The sequence below is a fragment of the Anarhichas minor genome, unplaced genomic scaffold (assembly GCF_050575085.1).
Source record: "Anarhichas minor isolate MPS153535 unplaced genomic scaffold, ASM5057508v1 ptg000073l, whole genome shotgun sequence".
NCBI classification, from domain to species: domain Eukaryota; kingdom Metazoa; phylum Chordata; class Actinopteri; order Perciformes; family Anarhichadidae; genus Anarhichas; species Anarhichas minor.
Genome location: NW_027466519.1, coordinates 9,421,325 through 9,441,310, shown reverse-complemented (window position 1 = coordinate 9,441,310; position 19,986 = coordinate 9,421,325). Strand labels below are relative to the sequence as shown.

Genomic DNA, 19,986 nt, shown 5'->3' with positions numbered 1-19,986 from the left:
AGTCCCTCTTCCAGAACGCTATATGCTCCGCTAACATCGCATGTCGTAACACTGTTCCCCTCCGTAGTCATTTATTGAACATATACCGGAAACACTACATGACTCCATCAATAAGTCACACCCACCACTGAGCGCCACTCACTAACTGTGTTGAGCAGCTGACCTGTACGGTATAAACTCAGGAGTGCTGCCTCCATTGGGTCTGACCTATAAACAATCTATGGGTCTGACATAACGCAGATTCATTAAAAGACCAATACTTGATGCTACACTTTGAGCACTGACTGACCTGAACCTGGGGGCGTTTCTCCGAATGCACAATGTGGGGCATTTGCAGCAGAACTATGGTGAGTAGGGCACTTTTAGCTGATTATGCTCGTTTACAAAAGCCAACTTGAGCAAAAGTTATTGAAATTGATATACTTGACTTCCGGACTTAAGATAACCTTAATGGTTGTGATTTATCCGTTAACGCTAGGTAGCTAACTACCGCAAGGTGGTGAATTAGTTTTTGCTAGCTGTTAGCAAACTTTGCTAACTTAGCTCGTAGTGAACTGAAGCAGATAGCGGTAGTTAACAGTTCACGTTAGCAAAGCTAAGTGGGTCAAAGGTGATTGTTGTGGTTCGGTAAGATTCAATACAACGTTAGCTAAAAGACACTTGAGGACAAGCTTGACCGAGACTATAATAACATATGTTAATGTTACTTGGTCTAACGATGCTAACTATAGATTATACTATAGAAGAAATGATAGCAAAATAAACTCATTGTTACTCAATGTTACTCATATAGAATGATGAGTGAATGATGGTTATTCCTCAGCAGTTAATGGGATAACATAATGCAGCAGGAGACTTGCTTATAATTTTTTTAACTTTTTAATTTTTGTTCGTCAGATGCTATAAAATAGAATAATTGAGCGATGGATGGGGGGGAAACCGCAAACTAACTATAAATCGAACGTGCATTGTTAACCTTCTAAATATGACGTCATCCTCTAATTCATTTTTGATGTTCACTTTACCATTTACTTCTTCGTACTTTTGTTTACATATTTGTCCACTCTGTAGTCGAGTTGAACATGAGTACAGGCTGCCCTCTACCGGTGACATGTCGCTTTTAAAGGGCGTCAGCTATTCTGAGAACTGCTGCCAAGGAGCGGGGTCAGTGATGGCAGATCACGTTCACTTTTTCTAGCGCGATCACAACTAAAAAACACCACAATTCAATAAAAAAACAGCCCAAATCATAACCTTGCTTGAAACTCCTGTAAAACCATTATATATGCAATAAAAACACATGATAAGCATACAAAGCTTCATAATACACAAAGATAAAATGTTGGATAAATATGTCACCAAATAGTGCAGGCGGACAACCACATACTCAAACTCCCATGTCAATGTCAAGTATGATCGTTTCAAGGTAAGCTGAAACGATCATAATAATCAAATGTTTCTCAAAAAAAATGAAAAGAGTAAATAATATGGGTAAAGAGACGCAACAAAGTATTTTATTTTTTTTTAGGGGACACTGAATCGATTGGATTGTAAAGCTAATTATGTATTTGAACTAATTTAAATAACTTCTACTCGCTTAAAAATCATAGTGTATTTATGATCACAATTATTCAAACAATGCAGAACATGTGTATTAGCCTACACTTTAAGGTGATTCACAATTGGGTTTTGTAGGTAACGAAGACGTACCATACCGAACTAGAGTAATATCACTGGCTAAATATTATCCTCAAAAAAGAGACAAGTGGGTTAAACAGAGATAGAACACCATTCCGAAAAAAGTCTTAAAACGCAATTATAATCAAAATAGTCACACTCTTATGCACACAGGTACGCAGTGCGTTACAACCGGACAACTTTCATCAAGCAATAGCGCCTTGCACTTCTACTACTCTGTACTGTTATAAACCTTATCCTCATCCTCAAGATGAAGACAGAGCGTCTTCATCTTCTGCTTCAGACTGTATACATTCTTGCTGTGGGTGTGTGAGGGGATTGCAACATGTACTATCATAGTCCTTGCATTAAATGATAAATGGACTTGTACTTGTATCGCACTTTTCTAGTCTTCCGAATCACTCATAGTTGCCTGGGGAAATTATAACACACTCTTTCAACAAAATGACCACAAAAGTATTTATTATCCTCTTGTTTGTCTCTCAGGTAAAGGTGGGGATGGCGAAACCCTGTGGCTTAATGAAACCCTGTCACTTGGTGAAGCCTGTGTCGGTGACTCGGGTCTCTGGCAGATACCTGACCCACCAGAAGGGACTGCCCAGTCTGCCTGTCCCCCCTCTGCAGCAGACCTGTGAGCGATACATCAGTGCCCTGGAGCCCATCGTGGAGGTGGATGAGCTGAAGCACACAAAAGAGCTGGTGGATGAGTTTCAGAAGGCAGGAGGGGTTGGAGAGAGACTTCAGAGAGGCCTGGAAAAGAGAGCACAGAACACTGAGAACTGGGTGAGACTTGTGACTCTATACATCAAAACCATATAATGCCTCCTTGACTCAACCCGTTTGCTTTCCTTCTCAACACAATTTCATTACAAAGCCCACTGACATTTGACTTCTTTCCTTTTAATAAACTATTCTCCATGTGATGTGTCTCTGTGTTTCTATGTCTCTGTGTCTTTGTAGTTGTCAGAGTGGTGGGTGCAGGTTGCTTATCTGGATTACCGGTTGCCTGTGGTGGTTCATTCAAGTCCTGGTTTGGTCTTGCCTCGCATGAACTTCAGTGATAAGCAGGGACAGATAAGGTGATCACACATACAGTCTGCTCAGCTCTGTTTTTACAACCCTACAACCCATTGACAGCAGTTTGACAAGCCTCCTTCAGAAGACCGACGGCAGAGATGCAGTGTTTGTGGTACCGTTGGCCTTTTACACAGTATGTCAGACAGGGAGTTGACCTGATCAGGTTTGGACGCACACGGTTCAAGTTGATGCACATACATGAACGGTTTGGCCCAACGATAATCACTTTGTTTCTATAACAACTCTAGTTTATCACAGTGTCTATTTATTACATATTACCAGCACACAATGCACTTTTCTTTAATATCATGCAGCCGTGATCAGTTCTGTTTTTTTCAGAAACATGCATTTTTAAAACTTGTAGATACTACCTATATTTTCATCATTCAACCAACATCAGGATAAAAGTGAACCTTTAAATGAACATGGATCATGTTCTCTCTGTTTAGGTTTGCTGCCAAACTGATAGCAGGTGTTTTGGACTTCAAGATGATGATTGACAAGTAAGTACTGTGCTTATAACCATCTCCTGATTGTCCTATTTCTGGTATTGTCTCTTAGCTTCAGTTTATTACTGCTTTTAGTAAAGATTTGCAGCCCTGATTGATTCTGCCTACTATACATTTCCTAAAGACGGGAGCACCCTCCACAGTTGGCCTGACAAAACCACATCTAGCACAGATATCACATTCTATACACCATGTTTGATGCAAAGTTACATCCAAGTTAGCTTAACTAGGCAAGGTACTGTTAAGTAAGGTAGCGACCTGGGGCCCCAACTAAGGGCCAAACGGCTCTAGATTTATTATGATGTTACGAAATGACTAATGTGGAATGATGTTACTGTTCTAACTCATTGTACCCTGAAATAACTTAGAAAAGGCTCCAAAGCTCTCCTTGAAACTGGCCCGGCTGTCGCTTTACATTCTTCAGCATTCATGTAGCATCCAGCAGGCTATATCAGCATCCAGCAGGCTATATCAGCATCCAGCAGGCTATATCAGCATCCAGCAGCCAAAGTGAACTGCAGTCAATGAGCCACTGTCTGAAGCTGCAGACAGCAGAGGCCTGACGCTCCGCCCCCGCTGCTGGACAGAGTGCTGTGTGCTTGTTTATTCAGAGTTTATTAATATTAAAGTGTCAAGTGTCCAAATTGTAACAAATTCGACAAAGCACTCCATGGACTCCCCAGCAATACAGCCACCAACTGTACAGACAGACAGACAGACCCGACCCGCTATTGTAATGACATGATATTGTGGCTCAGTCAGTGTTTAAGTGCAGGTCTTGTATGTCTTGCAGTGAGACACTACCAGTGGAATATCTGGGAGGGAAGTCTCTGTGTATGAACCAGTACTACGAAGTGCTGTCGTCCTGCCGTGTCCCTGGTCTGAAGAGAGACTCCGTGGGGAACCACGCCAAGAGCTCCAGGCCCCCTAAACACATTACTGTAGTCCACAACTTTGAGGTGAGGAGCACCTGTCAAAGACCAGGGGCCTGTTTCACAAAGCAAGTTCAACTGAGTGTGGCTCTCTGGCTTACCTGACATCAATGCTACAGGAGAATTGGTATTAACCAGCTCCGGGTATTCTGTGTGTCAGTAGTCCAGTAGTAAAATGACATCTGGGTGCTTTGTCTTATGAAGAACAAACTATTAGGAATAAGTGGAGTTTTAATTCCCACATGAATCTGCCCATTTGTTGACCGGCACAGAGAAATGCGCTTCTGGGGTGAACAGCCAGGTTACTGCTCACATCACAAATGACACATGGCAACACTTCCACATCTGAGGTGTAATCTCCATTCATGGTGTGGGAATGATCTGTATGGTCTCTATTTGTTAGAAGTCTTTTTTTTAAGCCCAGAGTGGACACATCGTTTTAATCAAGGTCATTCTACTTATCTATTAAAGAATGATTACTTGACTCCAGTGATCTGATTGGTCAGGAGGCGGGCTGTTCTCTGAACTGAGCCTGTTATGGGCAGATTAGTCTCGTTGCATAGGTTACCGTGGTGATATACTCCATCATTATCTTCGAAACCTGAGTTAAACCCAAAGATAGTTGGACAACCCATTGATCTTGCTTGGTGATACAGGCCCAGGTCTTCTGAGATTGTCAGTATTTGCTCTGGGGTCCAGTAGACTATTTCTAAATATCTTCTCCAGCTCATCTTAAGATCATTTCCTACAGTGTGCTTGTATGATTTCTAACAAATACCTGGAACAGAAATCTGCACAAGTTTGACTTTAAGAGACACAATGGTGTCTTAAGCTCCTTTGATGTATGTACAGCTTTATGTTCTGATATGAGAGAGCACACTAACCAGACAACAACTGCTATTATTTAGTCTTTGGACTCATTGAATCAACATGAATGAACTACAGCTGATGATGTTGTCCAGCCAAAGTGACAACTGTTGAGTTAAAGTGAGAAGCCTGACGGAATCTTTCTTGTCTTTTCTCCACATGGAATCAGTTTTATGTGTTGGAGGTGTACAACAGTGATGGGACTCCATTGACAGCTGATGAGCTCTGTGTTCAGCTGGAGAGGATATGTAGCTGCTCACCACAGACCGACATGGAGCCTGTCGGCATCCTTACCACCCAGCATCGTGACTCCTGGGGCAGGGCCTATGTAACCCTCACCCAGGGTGAGCTAAAAGACCACTGCCATTGATCCAGAGCAAGAAGCTGGCTTCTGAGTGGCTGGCTCAAGGCTCAAACAATATGTGCATACATTTGATAACACAAAGTCACCCTGTAAGCCTCTTTAAATTTCTATCCAATCAAATTCACAGACATCCCACCCCCTTCTGACACAAAATGATTTGCCAATCAGCTGTCAATTAAACGAGATATGCTGCTTTCAAGTTTGGTTAAATCAGTGATGGCGTAACAGTATTATTGTTATTAATGACTGCAGTAAATAGCCAGGCCAATAAAAGGCAAAAACTATACATATCATGAGGAATGGTAACAGTGTTTTGACATTAAAACAAATTACAATAACACAGGGATGCATTCCTAATATAGCAACTCTAAGTATATACAGATATATCAGATATTTAGTTAAACTGTTATTGCCTGATTACATAAGAACATCCTGTATTCTTTGTGTGTGTACTTGATATGTCCAGATAAGACCAACAAAGAATCCGTGACAGCGATCCAAAGGAGCATCTTCACTTTGTGTTTGGATGGAGCGATGCCTCAAGTGTCCGATGAGACGTACCGCAGCAGTGCTGCCGTCCAGATGCTGCATGGAGGAGGCAGCCAGTGGAACAGTGGCAACCGCTGGTTTGACAAGACGCTGCAGGTGACCCACTGAGTCTCACGCACACGCACACACACACACACAGAGATGGGCAGTATTTCTATTACTTGTATTTGAAATACGTATTTCAATTACTTTTGAGTATTTTGTAATTTGTATTTGATAGGGCCGATAAAAATCTAACGTAATTTGTAACAAAATACTTTAGAGTGGAGTAACTTTGTATTTAAAATACTCAAAATACTTTCTCCACGAATCAAAAAACAGTTCACGAGTTCAGTCTTCAGATCCTCAAGTTCAACAGATTGTCTGTCAAGTTAAATATTTTATCTGAGTGTGACAGATGTCAACTAGTTTGATGTATAATTTATGTCTGGGTCTGGCTACATAGCCTATTGTATATACATGGTGATGGTTATAATATCAAGCTAGCGATCGATGCTAACATGCTAATGACGCTAGCATGCTGTCTAGGCTAGTGCATAGCCAGTGTTTAGCAAGTTAACTTGTCAGTGGAGTAGCTAGCTATAGGAAGAGGGAGATTGGGAGCTTGTATGTTCATGATAACTTTATCAAGAGACGTCTGACCATCTAATCTTGCACTGTATTACAAGTTATGCTGTATCTTCTCAATGTGAATGTCATAATGCCATATCAATTACTGGCAGATAATATAGTTCACAGTTAGCCAGGCTATGACAGTAGATGTCTATTTGTTAAAAAAAACTAAAAAACATTGAATATCTATTTTATTTAAAAGGCATATTATGAAAGTATTCTATATTTTGCTTTTATAGTATACATAGGCCTAATGTGTGATGCTATTCATATGTGATATATTTTCTTGTTGATACAAAGCCAAAGTTTATGGGCTGTTGAGTCCCATTAATAAGAATATATACAGTGGGTACGGAAAGTATTCAGACCCCTTTAAATTACACCTTTACACTGACATTCTGTGACTGTTCTTCCTTTTTGTGGGGTTCACCAGAGCTTTGTGTACATTATAGCCCAAACCTGAATGCTCTGCTATACCAAATTGTGAGAAAACGGACAATCCAGAAAAAAGTATTTCCTATATTTTAAATACAAAATACATGTATTGTATTTTGTTACATTTTCTGGCACCAGTATTTTGTATTTTATTTTAATACATTTATTTGAGGGGTATTTTGTATCAAAATACATTTTGATGTATTTTTGCCCATCTCTGCACACACACACATAGTGCAGTTATTAGTAATAGTTGGACTAATGTTTCCCTCAGACTCTCTACAGGCTCAGGTTTCTTCCTGCCTTATGCTTTTTCCTAGCCTATAAATGTGAGACTAAGTCCAAGACAAAGGCTTTATAGTCGTGCTTTGACAACCTTGTTTTTTGTTTTAACTTTCATGCCAACAAAGCCACATTGAATATAGTCCCACAAGGGCTATTTCATTACGCAAGATTACCAGTTAAACCAGGCTTATTTCTGTAAATCAGGTTTTTTACCTAAATCTGTTTCATAAAAGAGGTTTGAATAGGTCTGGCTATAAGATAATGTGGAAATGTTCAAAAATCAGTTTCAGGTTAAGCTGACAGACCAAGCAGCAACCTCCACAGCTGAGAAATGAAGCTGAAGCTCCTCAGATGGACAGTTGAGCCTGGCTCCTAAAGCGAGTCCATCCATGATGTTAAAATGCAGAAATAAACATGTTTGCAGCCTGGTACCAAACACGGTTTTGGTCTCTAAAGCTAATATCTCCATTCATGACATCTGTACGGGGGGAGAACTTTTATACAACTCACCCATTTAAATGATGTTAGGGCTTAAAGTTAAGTCTAGCTGTCTGCTCTGCTGCGTCACCCGGCCGCCTCCGCTCCACCAACGATCCACCTCTTTGACCCTTTTTAGAGTCGGCCTGTGTCGTCACTGTCAAGATGGAGATGACCCACTGTAGAAAATATGGACGTAGTCTCTGTGTCATGTGTAAAAGAGCCAGACACAGTGTTATTTCTCTCTACAGCAGTCCCTCAGTACTGCTGCACTTTACTTCAGTTATCTACACAGTATTCCAGTCCACGTGTGATTTTAAATCTAATGCTGTTAAACAACAGTCTTACTTTACTTCACTCATGGCTGTATTATCATGGTAAGAAATATGTTCTGACCTCTCTCACACTGCGTTTTGGTGAGAAACACTGAATGTTAATGTGACTCCTCATCCCCTTTTAATTGCTGTGGCTTTGTTTATTTATTTCATTTATATTCTACTGTAGGTTTAATATGTACTGCTCCTTGGCCACAGACATTGCAGTTTCGTCTTCACATATCAGGTTTTTTTTCTTGTGAGTTAATATGATCTGCGTTCATGAATGAACAGGTTTCACTGATCCCGTTAGGTCCTCTATACTCTCTGAAACACTTTAGTCCTGGTTCAGTGTTTTAGTCCCATTGAAGCCAGGCTTTTCACTACATGCCCTGCTTTATGAAACACCAACGTGGCTTACTTAAACAGACTGGAGACTTGCTCCAAAAGACTTTGAATAGCTCTGGAATGTAAATACTGATGTAAAGTTGGTAACGAAGAAACTTGACCGTGTCAACAAATTCCTTTGAAGCAAGTTTCTGATTTTTCTTTCAGTTTATTATTGGAGAAGACGGGACATGTGGAGCTAACTACGAGCATGCACCAGCTGAGGGCCCACCCATAGTGGCCTTGATCGACCATGTTGTAGAATACACGTAAGTAGGTCAAGGACTGATTAGACTCCGTAGGCGTCTTTTTGGATTTCCTCTTGGATTTCCTCTTGTCTTTGAAAGTTCAGCAATGAGACAGAGAGTACACAGAGACATGGACAGACTGATCACAGACAAACAATCCCACCTGGACAACTATGGCTTCATTAAGTATCACTTTGTTTTTTCTCCCATCTCATGTGTCGCATCTTTCTTGTTTGTGATAACAGGAGTAAGCCAGAGATGACTCCGTCTCCCATGGTGGCCTTGCCCATGCCCCAGAAACTGCACTTCAACATCACACCTGAGATCAAGAAGGACATTGAGAAGGCCAAGCACGCCATGAACATGTGAGGGCAGATATGAATATGACACTCAGTGACCAGTAGATTGTATGTATACCAGTGGTGGGCCGTCAGGGCCTTCAAGGCCTTCTCTGCTGGCCTAAACAGAATCACAAAGTTATAGCTATTTTATTGTTTAATAATTTCATAAATACACTACATGTATTATAATTATTTTCCCCATTATCTTATTTTCTCATTGCACAGCTACTGTCTTCCTCAGTTGCTCTGCTTCCAGTGCAGCTTGTTTTAAGTAGAGCTTTTATCCAATCAGATCTCACCTCTGTGTCTCTAGGTAAGAACAGAGGCAGAGGCCTGCAGAGTCTCACCTGCAGCCAGTGCAGATTAAAGTAAATGGGGACGATATTGTTGATTGTCATAGTGTTCAACCAATCAGATCTTTAGTTTGACATGTTGGGCGTATTCTTTGACGTGTCAGAGCCTGCTAGCTGGCCTACAAGTACGTCAGCATTATGTGCAGCTCAGTTTTCAGGTGCAGCTCTGCAGTGAGGTGCAGCGTGCGCTGTGATTGGTCAGTGGGCGAGCACGTGACTAACGTGAAACGAAACTTAAAGTAGCCATCAGAGCTTAGTCTTTGTTTTTTTTTATCTCAATGGCTGAAGGAGGAGAAACGGATTTGTGAGTTGGGATTTAACCGTGGGATTAAACTCTTTGTCAACAAAGAAAGGAGGATGGAGTTTTAAGTGATCAGCATTTGGTCAGTCAACTGCGTTTGTTTTTTTACATCTAATATCTGAATGACCCTCGAGTGTGTAGGTGTTCCGCTGCAGGTCTGCTGGATTGATTTGTCATGCTCTGTTGTCATATGAATATATGTGACTGGTTCTTGTGAGTTTGTTGTTGTCATTGTGTTAATTATATAGATTTGGACTATATGCATAGTCCGTTAATTACGAAGCATCCCGTCATGCGTGGAGTTATTGTTTGTTAAGCTAGTTAGCGTAGCCTCCCAGAAGTGCGGGGCCTCAGCTGTTTTTTGTTCTGGGTTTTTTTGTTCAGGTTCAGAGGTCACACAGCCTGTTGTCTCCTACATGAGTGCAGAAAACATTATATTTCCTACAATTTAAGCTGTGGCATATATATGTATGTATGTATGTATGTATGTATGTATGTATGTATGTATGTATGCATGCATACATACATACAGTTCTCCCTATCTTGTCATTTCTTCCACCACAGACTGGCCCAAGACCTGGATATGAGGGTCATAGTATTTGGCCACTTTGGGAAAAATGTCCCAAAAGCCCACAAGATGAGCCCTGATGCTTTCATACAGATGGCGCTACAACTGGCTTACTACAGGTGAGATGCTGAGAAGTCGTGTGGAGATATGCCTGTGTTTGTTTGTATGCAGACATTTTACTCTTTACATTCTAAACCAAGGCTAAGCAGAGTGCTGCATGTAGAAAACCTTTATCACACAGTTAGGCTGCGATTCTTGTTTCCATAAACTGGGATGAGATGTTGTGTGTGTATATTCAGTATTGCACACTGAATATACACATGTTGTGTATTCTTTCACTCTAACAAACATGGAGTGCATTTTCTCCCTCATAAAATGTTTGCCAGGCTGATTTTTCTTAAAGGACCAGATTTAAGGGGATTTATAGACAGAAATGTAATATAATATTGCTAACGATGTTTTCATTAGTGTATAATCCCCTGAACTAAGAGTTGTTGTGTTTTCGTTATCATACAATGAGTCCTTGATATCTACATCAGAAGCAGGTCCCCTTGGAGTCCGCCATGGTTCACTGCCATGTTTCTACAGGAGCCCAGAAAGGACAAACCAAACACTGGCTCTAGAGAGGGACATTTAAGTTGTTACGTTACCTGAAGGCCATCGTAGGGAGGGGAGTTCAGCCTCTCCACTAGATGCCACTAAATCCTACACGCTGCTGCTTTAACCGAATCCATGCATCCATGATAAGTAGCTAGTAGCCGCTCTGTCTCTCCTCTTGTCTCGGCAGGATGTACCAGTGCTGCTGTGCCACGTATGAAAGTGCCTCCCAGCGTATGTTCAGACTGGGCCGTACCGATACAATACGATCAGCCTCAAGTGCCTCAGCCTCCTTTGTCAAGGCCTTCGATGACCCCAGCAAGCAGGTCTGATGAGAGCCAACATTTTTTGGGACGTATTAGTATTTACAGCAACCATTTGGGCATTAAACTGACCAGCTGTCTGACATGGTAAAGCTGGGCTTAATTAATCAGCCTGAACACTAAGGCTGGAGATGTATAGTTGCTTCTAACTACACGTGCACTCGATGGCTGCCTCATATCCTGCGTCTGGCCTAAATGGTTCAACAGTCGTTCAAAGAGAACTCATAGTTGTTTGACCGCTGAGCCTGAACATAAAGTTTCAAGTCACCTTTTCAAACATATCTGAACCCTGTTCAACATTAACTTGCTCTAAGATGTGTTGTAACATTCCTGTCTCCTTCCTGTTTTTCACAGAACACAGAGAAAGTTGATCTAATGGTGAAAGCTGTAAACGCACACAGGTCATATACTACCATGGTGAGTATCCACAGGACCTGGATTGGCAGAGTTGAGGATAAGCCTGGTGATAATCTATACTTTTCTTATTGTCAATAAGTGTAATGAGCAGACCCAAAGCAACAGTGAGTGTATCTGCTAACAAGTAGAGTGTGTGGATGTCTCTTCTTCCTCTGTCCATAGAGCTCCATTAAAACACATCAATGACTTTATTTAGACTCAGTCCCACATACACCGTCCTGCTGACTCAAACACTCACTAGAGCAACACATGTGGATTCATCCGCTGCTGAAAATAGTCCCCAACAAACTCTTTTTCCTCCTGTCTGAGTAACGGTTGATAAAAGCTACAGTGACCAGCTGTTTCAGGAAAATAGTGTTAACTGCTGATTGTTTGCAAAAATACAAATATAGAATGATGCAAGCCTTATTTTTGTAGTCGTTAACATTTGGTGACTAACATCACATATGAAGGAATTCTCTCCATCCCCACAGGCGATCAGTGGCCAGGCCATAGACAGACACCTCCTGGGCCTTAAGATGGTGGCTGTTGAGGACAAGCTCTCCGTTCCTGATATCTACACAGACCCCGCCTACGCCAAAGCTTTACACTACAAGTTATCTACAAGTCAGGTATATTCAAGGGTAGGGGTGGGCCATATGATTCATTTCAGGCAGGATAACGATCTTATTACAATTCTTTTTCGCGTTGGTTTTTAAGTCTATTTTGCACATTATTGTACAGTACAACCAAACTGATTCCCCTACTTTAAGAAATATAATGTATAGCCCTCAGAGGTAACCAAACCTACACCAAAATCTGTTGTTCACTTTCTTTAAAAATGTATCAGTTACTTATTGAAATCGCATCATCATAAATCAGATCTAACACAAGTCAATTATCTATAAAGAAAATGTGTCACTTTTAAAGCCGGTTCGCCTGTTTCTGCTCTTCTTCCAAAACTAAGGTGAAGACCACCAGGAGCTTTTTATGACTGCTGTGTTAGCTGTATGCTGAACTATTAAGAACACACAAGGCCAAACTGCTTCCAAGTTGCCACATGACCGGTGGCTGACAAACAATGTAGCTTTTAAAATGCTATTTTTTTAAACCGAGCAGCTGACTCTCCACATAAAACAAACCGGCGGTAGATTACATCACTTCCAGCTAACTTCACGGAGAGCAATGAGGATCAGCTGTAAGTGAATATTCTCTAGTCCAGCTGACAACACTGAATCTGTCAGCATGTTAGCGTGTTCTTCACTGCCGAGACTGTTTGTAGCCATGGGCTACCGACAATGTTATCTTCACTCCACCTGTCTGTGAAGAGACTCAACGGTGTGATGCCTGGCGGTGTTGGATCTATAATCCTAGACTCTGCTGCTTAAAGTTTCTGGTTTATTTCCAGTTGATTGTGTTTGCAGAGGTTTTTACAGCAGCATAGACCATACACCATAGAACTGCAACTAATAGAATCAGTGAAGACATTTTAATCCATCTGATATCGTCATATCGCACATTCTTGGTCAGGGATGACACTACCACTGCATATTGTCCTATGATCTAACACTTGGACCTAAAAGAGCAATAGATGGAAAATATGCCTCATGTATTTAACCCCATTACATTCTCTTTACCTCACAAGGTACCTTCCAAGACGGACTGCGTCATGTGTTTCGGCCCGGCTGTACCCGACGGATACGGTGTGTGCTACAATCCTATGAGCGATCACATCAACTTTGCAGTGTCGTCTTTTAACACCTGTAAAGACACAAGTGCAGCACATCTGGCCCAGGCTGTGGAGGGGGCTCTCTTGGACATGAGGACACTGCTGGAACAAACACCAAGAGCCAAACTGTGAAGGTCCTCCAGGCTGTACGGGGCTAGTCTCAGTGATCAACTGCTGAGTCCCATTTTAATAGGATGCTCACTCTTAGTGTGATTGAGTGACATTTGAATGACTGAACCCTACACCTGGTGCAAGACTGCCAAGCTCCAGCTGGTAGTCTGAGCCAGTCTTCTCCACATGTTACTGATTGGTCGTCATGTGACCTGACGTTCCTCTGGTGGAACAATGCTCACGCACATCACATTAATAATCACTTTTACAGACATTTTTGTAACTCTAATTATCTTGTTAATGGGTATAGATGGATATTTTATAATTTTATTATCAACTAATCACCTGATGAGTTTATGCCTCTGTGCCTTCGCCCTCCACTGTTGTGGAGCCTGCCAGAGGTCACATGGTAGAACACTACAGGGGTGCACAGATCCAGTCTCCACAGACTAATAATCCATGTGAACCGATTAATAAACTGAAATCACTGTTTTGGGGAAATTTTGAAACAAAGATGTGTGTTTGACATTCAGAATAAATCCAGAAAATTGTAACTCTTTAAGAAGTCTGACTCAGAATCTGCTTTATTGGCCAGGTGTGTAGATATCCGTCACTGTAGATATGCAGCTAAAGACGGGACAACAGAGCAGAAGAAAGAAGATAAACATATATAACGAGGCACAACAACGTTCTACGTCTACAAATCTGACTTTTCTGTTAATAATAATAATGGTGCAGGGTGCAAACATGCTGACATAGATAGTGAATACATGATATGTACAGTTTACAGTCAATTCGGTATATACAGGAGACAAGTACGTCACAGCATGTCGGACACTGACTGTTGAAGGTCTCATGTCCTCTACTTTGTTGCTACATGTAAACTATGCACTAGCGATCCAATAAGGCTTGTGCAGTAGTCTGAGTGGCTTGTGTCTATTGTGTATGTGTGTGCGTCTGTTAGTCTATTATTTGCAGTACAGTGGATTTTACACATTTTATAGCATCCTCTATCCTTTTTTTCTGATACTGATTAATAATCTTAGCTTTTATTTAGTGGGTATAAAGATGACATAAAACATTGTGTATATCTATCTAATCCTCTACTCCTTTTTATCAGACGTCTTATTTATTGCTGCAATGAACACGTTACTGAGCTTTTTGTTTTTTGTTCTTTCAATTCGCACTTCATGAATCTGTTCACAGATTGCTACACTGGACCTGCAGTCAAATCTATGCTCGTTAATCTTTTTATTAATATGTGCGCCGTGATTGCCTCACGGCCGCTGCTCTGGACTGATCTTACATGGCGGTTACAGCCGATAACACCGTGTGGAGGCAATCCTTACATCATAGATATGCTCTGAAATTTGAATTTAGCACCTTTTAATTGTCTCCAACATGACCCCTAACGGGTGGCAGTATTACATGCCGTATTGATGTCTTCCTTTTTTTTTCATAGTGCAACTGACAGTCAAAAAGTCAGAATTGAATCTTAAAAACAGGATCTTTATTGATCTTATCAGTTTAAAGCAGCCATGTTTGAAATGATGGAATATTACCTTGTTTTCGTGATGTCCCACATATTGTTTACTTAAAACATTTGTATTGAATCTGAATCTTCCTCAGATTTGTATTGGCCAGTGTGCATCTCATCATGCTTGTTGCAGGATAGCATACAGAAGGTGTAATTATTCTGAAAGCATAATGAAGATCATGGAAGGATAGTCTAGCAAGAGAACTGCATAATATGGAGCATGTGATGGGTCGTTCCCATTGTTCAACACTTCCAAATGAAATGCACATTTTTCAAAACACCTGCTGTGCCTTATTGCTTATTGCTGGTTTTAGTGAAGCACCATTTGCTTTTCAGCCCCGTCTTGATGCACTACTGACACGGTTGATGCCAGCAAATACCATGGAATAGTGAGATTTTATTAACCCAATGATTTATTATTGCACGTCCATGAGTGGCCAGACCACATTTGGAGGTGGCCAGGCTCGCAGTGTGATCTCAACCTTCTGTAAGCGTGGCTACATTCATCAGAGAAACGTCCTCTTCCTCCTCACTAAGGGGATCGCTTCCCCTGCAAAGGAGGAAAAGCTCAGAGCAGCATTGTTTTGCTTGAGATGGTCAAAGTCAGCCAGCCCCACCTAACCTTAAACTTTATTACAATAGTCCTTAACATAAAATGTGACCTCTGTATTTTACCCATCCTCAGCATTTGGAGCAGTGGGCTGCTTTACACGTGCCTTATTTGCTACCGTCGACAGGCTAACAAACCCGCCAGTGTCCGTAGCTGCTGAGCTCCAATCCACCTGACATGCAATCAATTTGCCTCCTTTTTTACTGACAAAATTCAGAAAATTAGACAAGCAGTCAGTGCCTCCACACCAACCACAGGATATGTGTTGTCCCCTTCTCTGAATAACATCCATTCAAATATCATGACACAATTTCATTCAATCGACCTTAGAAGCCTGGAAGACATTATACAAGATCTGAAGTCATCCTCCTGCTGCTTGGATATTCTACCAACACACTTTTTCAAAAATATTTCAAACTACATGACCACTGATCTTTTACAAATTGTAAACACATCCCTTCTCTCAGGTGTCTTCCCACAAGCCCTAAAAACTGCAGTTATTAAACCGCTCCTAAAGAAGGCTAATTTAGACTCCGCAACAATGAACAATGATAGGCCAATATCAAACCTCCCATTGTTAAGTAAAATAATTGAAAAAGCGGTTTTCCAACAGCTGAACAAATTCTTGGCCATAAATAACTGCTTTGATGTCTTCCAGTCAGGCTTTCACCAGCACCACAGTACTGAAACTGCTCTTGTTAAGGTTTTCAATGACATCCACTTAAACACAGACAATGGCAGAAGTTCAGTCTTAGTATTACTGGATCTCAGTGCTGCATTCGACACGGTCGACCATGACATACTACTAGAAAGACTAAAAATCTGGGTGGGACTTTCTGGCACAGCACTTAACTTGTTTGAATCCTAGTTGAAGGACCGAGAATACTTTGTGTCTGTAGCTAATTACACATCAGAGCTGACTAAAATGACATGTGGTGTTCCCCAAGGTTCAATACTGGGGCCTCTTCTTTTCAACATCTACATGCTTCCACTAGCTCAGATTATGGAAAACAACAAAGTGTGTTATAATTATGCAGACGACACACAAATCTACATAACTATGTCACCAGGGGACTATAATCCCATACAAGGGCTGGGTAACTGGATAAGATAAAACAGAAGTAATTGTTTTTGGTACCAAGGACGAACGATTGAAAATCACCGCTCAGCTTCAATCACTGATGTTAAAACCCACAAACCAAGCCAGAAATCTGGGTGTAGTTATGGATTCAGACCTCAACCTGAACAGCCATATCAAGACAATTACAAAATCAGCCTACTATCACCTGAAGAATATATCAAGGATTAGAGGACTCAATAGGACTTGGAAAAACTTGACCATGCATTTATCTTCAGCAGACTGGACTACTGTAACGGTGTGTTTACAGGTCTCTGTAAAAAGTCAGTCAGAAAGCTGCAGCTGATTCAGAACGCTGCAGCTCGAGTCCTCACTAAGACCAGGAGGGTGGATCACATTACTCCAGTTCTGAGGTCTTTGCACTGGCTTCCTGTCCAACAAAGACTTGACTTTAAAATCCTGCTGTTGGTTTATAAAGCACTGAATGGTTTAGGGCCAAAATACATCTCTGATCTGCTGCTACCTTATGAACCATCCCGACCCCTTAGGTTGTCTGGGACCGGTCTACTTTCTGTTCCCAGAGTCAGAACTAAACATTGAGAAGCAGCGTTCAGTTGTTCTGCTCCACATATCTGGAACAAAGTCCCAGAAAGCTGCAGGTCTGCTGAGACCCTCAGCTTCTTTAAATCAAGATTGAAGACTTTTCTGTTTGCTGCTGCCTTTAATTGAACCATATTCAATTAATATATTAATCAAGTTCCTGCATTTCTGAATTTTACTACTGTATTTTATTTCTTACACTGTTTTTATTGTTTCAATGAATGTTCTTAATTGTTTTTAAATCTCCTTTTCTTTTGCCTTATGTTTTGATGCTTTTAATGGTTTTATGTGAAGCACTTTGAATTACCTTGTTGCTGAAATGTGCTATACAAATAAACTTGCCTTGCCTTGCCTTTAAAGCCCGAAGCTCGGGAAGCAACTCGGGGTTCAGTGTGCAGTGCAACAACACTTCAACAGGAGGAACTAGGGATAGAACCACCATCCTAAAGGACGACCCGCCCCAGTTACATGCAGATCTGATCTCAATGCAGAGAGAAGTCACCTGTAACACATTTTAATACACAGTGTCAATTCAAAGACCCGTAGGTCGGACGTTGTCCACAAAAGTATCCACATACAGATAACATGTTACTACCAGCTGGAAGCATCCCTAGTACACAGGGCAAGCTTCAGTAACACTGGATCCTACATGTCCCATAATGCAACAGGATAGCATATGTTAGCCCCCCTAGCGAGTGAAATATGTCACTTGAGTCTTATTTACTCAAATAATAGGAGTAGGCTGCTCATGAGGAAAGAAAAGGTCATCTTTAAGATAGAGCCATCTGACAGTAGTGCAGGGAAACGATGACAGCTGGAGCTTAGGTTTACGGCAGAGCTGTTACATTAGCACACTGCTGGACAGAGGAAGACTGTTCCAAATCACATTCTATTTCTTTTCACTTTTAGTACGTACTGTTGCACGCAGTATGCACACATTGGGATCCTAGGAGTGACGGCTGGTGGAACATGTTCTAGGTAGGGCTGTGCCACATCCAATCAATTTCAGCAAACATCCCAGAATGATTTAATGCAACAAAATGAAAGTATCAAACACGCATTATTACTTTGCAGTTAAATATTTAACCTTTATTCCAACATGCAAAATAAGCTAATGGGAAAAAATTATAATACATGTAGTGTATTTGTGAAAAAATTATTAAATTATAAATTAGCTATAACTCTGTGATTCTGTTTAGGCCAGCAGAGAAGGCTTAGCTGGCTCTGATGGCCCACCACTATATTTTACAAATATTACTGGGTGCATTCCATATTTCAAAAACACAAATATTGACAATTTGTATAATTTATTTTTTATTTTCTGTGGCTCAAGGGGGGGCGGCGCACTAGCGCCCTCTATTGGCCAGCCGCCACTGGATCCTAGACTGTATATAAGAAGTGGATGTAGGTGTCGTGATGTCACCCATTGGTTTGGGGACATCGGTTTTCAAGCGTATCGCTATCTTGACTTTTTGCAACCAATGAACAGAAGTGACCATATTTGGACTGTGAATTTCATACTGGCCTTTTTTCCCAATGTCACTTTTTAAAATTTCATGTCATTTTTCATGACTTGGTGACACCGTCCTGTCACCTTTCAGTCAATCACATGCCCACCTGTCTAAGATGGGCCAGACCGTAATCAGGTCTTCAAAAGGCAGGGGCGCGCCCCCTATTGGTAGAAAGAATTGTGCTGTCACATAAGGAGAGAAATAGGAATAAGCAGAAAAACAAATAAACAGAAGAACCCAGGTTGAATAGTCACTGTCGGTGTGGTAAATTGATAAATGATGCTGGTGGTTACGCCTGATGCATAGGAGGCTGCTGCATCAGGCAAATATCTCTGTGCTCAGTGTTAGAGCGGGTCGCCCTTCAATCAGAGGATCGGTGGTTCGATCCCTGCTAGTCCATATTGATGGACAACTTGGGCAACTCCAAATTGCAATATGTAGTGTTAAAAAACTTTGAGTGGACGGAAGACTAGAAAAGAGAAATACAAGTACAGTCAATGAGATACCTGAGTGACAAAACATTTCATCAGTGATGTAATACACAAAATAGACAGCATCGTACCAATATGTGTACTGATGGAACCAGTGGATTCATACATTTGAGCCCCAATGTAATGCCTTAGTTCAGTAGAGCCCCCCCCCCCCCCCCCCCCACTTTCACTAACGCATGAGCGCCCTCTGCTTACAGACTTTGTAAAGGCTGACTTTATTTAGTGTCTATCCCATTTCCCACACCACCTATGAAAAACAATTATAGTTCGCCAATGTATGTGCCAGTATTTGTGATATGATTGTAGATTGATTTATGTAAATACACATTTATAATAGCCTTTAGATTGTATAGGCCATTGTTTAGTAGTAGTGGTATCCATTTTTTTAGGCATCAGCAACAATATAAAATATTATTATTATATTTATTATTGTTTCGGGTTAAGTGTTAACCTCTCTAGTGTTAACCTCTCTAGTAATCTAAACCTAATCATTTAAAGCACTGCAGCTCCACATTTTTCAAAGTCCCAGCCTGTTGTGGAGGCAAATTATAATACACTGCAAGAAATATTGGTAAATATAATTCAGCAGTTCATTTTAGTGGATCATAAGTCTAGGATCATATAAGAGAGTGACCCATGGTCAGATACAGAATGACACGTAAATTTGCTCTCATACAAATAATCTT

At 41.1% G+C, this 19,986-nt stretch overlaps 1 protein-coding gene and 1 long non-coding RNA gene across 3 annotated transcripts; one reads left to right on the top strand and one right to left on the bottom strand.

Moving 5' to 3' along the window:
- The first annotated feature begins 129 nt into the window (after positions 1 to 129).
- Positions 130 to 14,038, top strand: crata (carnitine O-acetyltransferase a). Of its 2 annotated transcripts, XR_012947831.1 has the most exons (15): positions 130 to 347; positions 2,185 to 2,481; positions 2,659 to 2,777; positions 3,225 to 3,278; positions 4,078 to 4,243; positions 5,253 to 5,427; positions 5,914 to 6,092; positions 8,675 to 8,775; positions 9,000 to 9,119; positions 10,314 to 10,436; positions 11,105 to 11,240; positions 11,592 to 11,654; positions 12,128 to 12,265; positions 12,601 to 12,831; positions 13,279 to 13,420. XR_012947831.1 is itself a non-coding variant. In XM_076079546.1 (14 exons), the coding sequence occupies exons 1-14, from the start codon at positions 321 to 323 to the stop codon at positions 13,492 to 13,494; spliced, it is 1,914 nt and encodes a 637-aa protein (XP_075935661.1). In that variant the 5' UTR covers positions 133 to 320; the 3' UTR covers positions 13,495 to 14,038. The 2 variants fall into 2 exon arrangements, 1 of the variants encoding a protein (XP_075935661.1); XM_076079546.1 differs by lacking the exon at positions 12,601 to 12,831 and having other exon boundaries at positions 133 to 347; positions 13,279 to 14,038.
- On the bottom strand, positions 5,738 to 19,429 carry LOC142935295 (uncharacterized). Its single transcript, XR_012947832.1, has 3 exons — positions 8,918 to 19,429; positions 7,839 to 8,008; positions 5,738 to 7,260 (listed from the first exon to the last, which is right to left on the bottom strand). It is a non-coding gene; the product is annotated as an uncharacterized LOC142935295 (long non-coding RNA).
- Between the last annotated feature and the right edge of the window lie 557 nt (positions 19,430 to 19,986).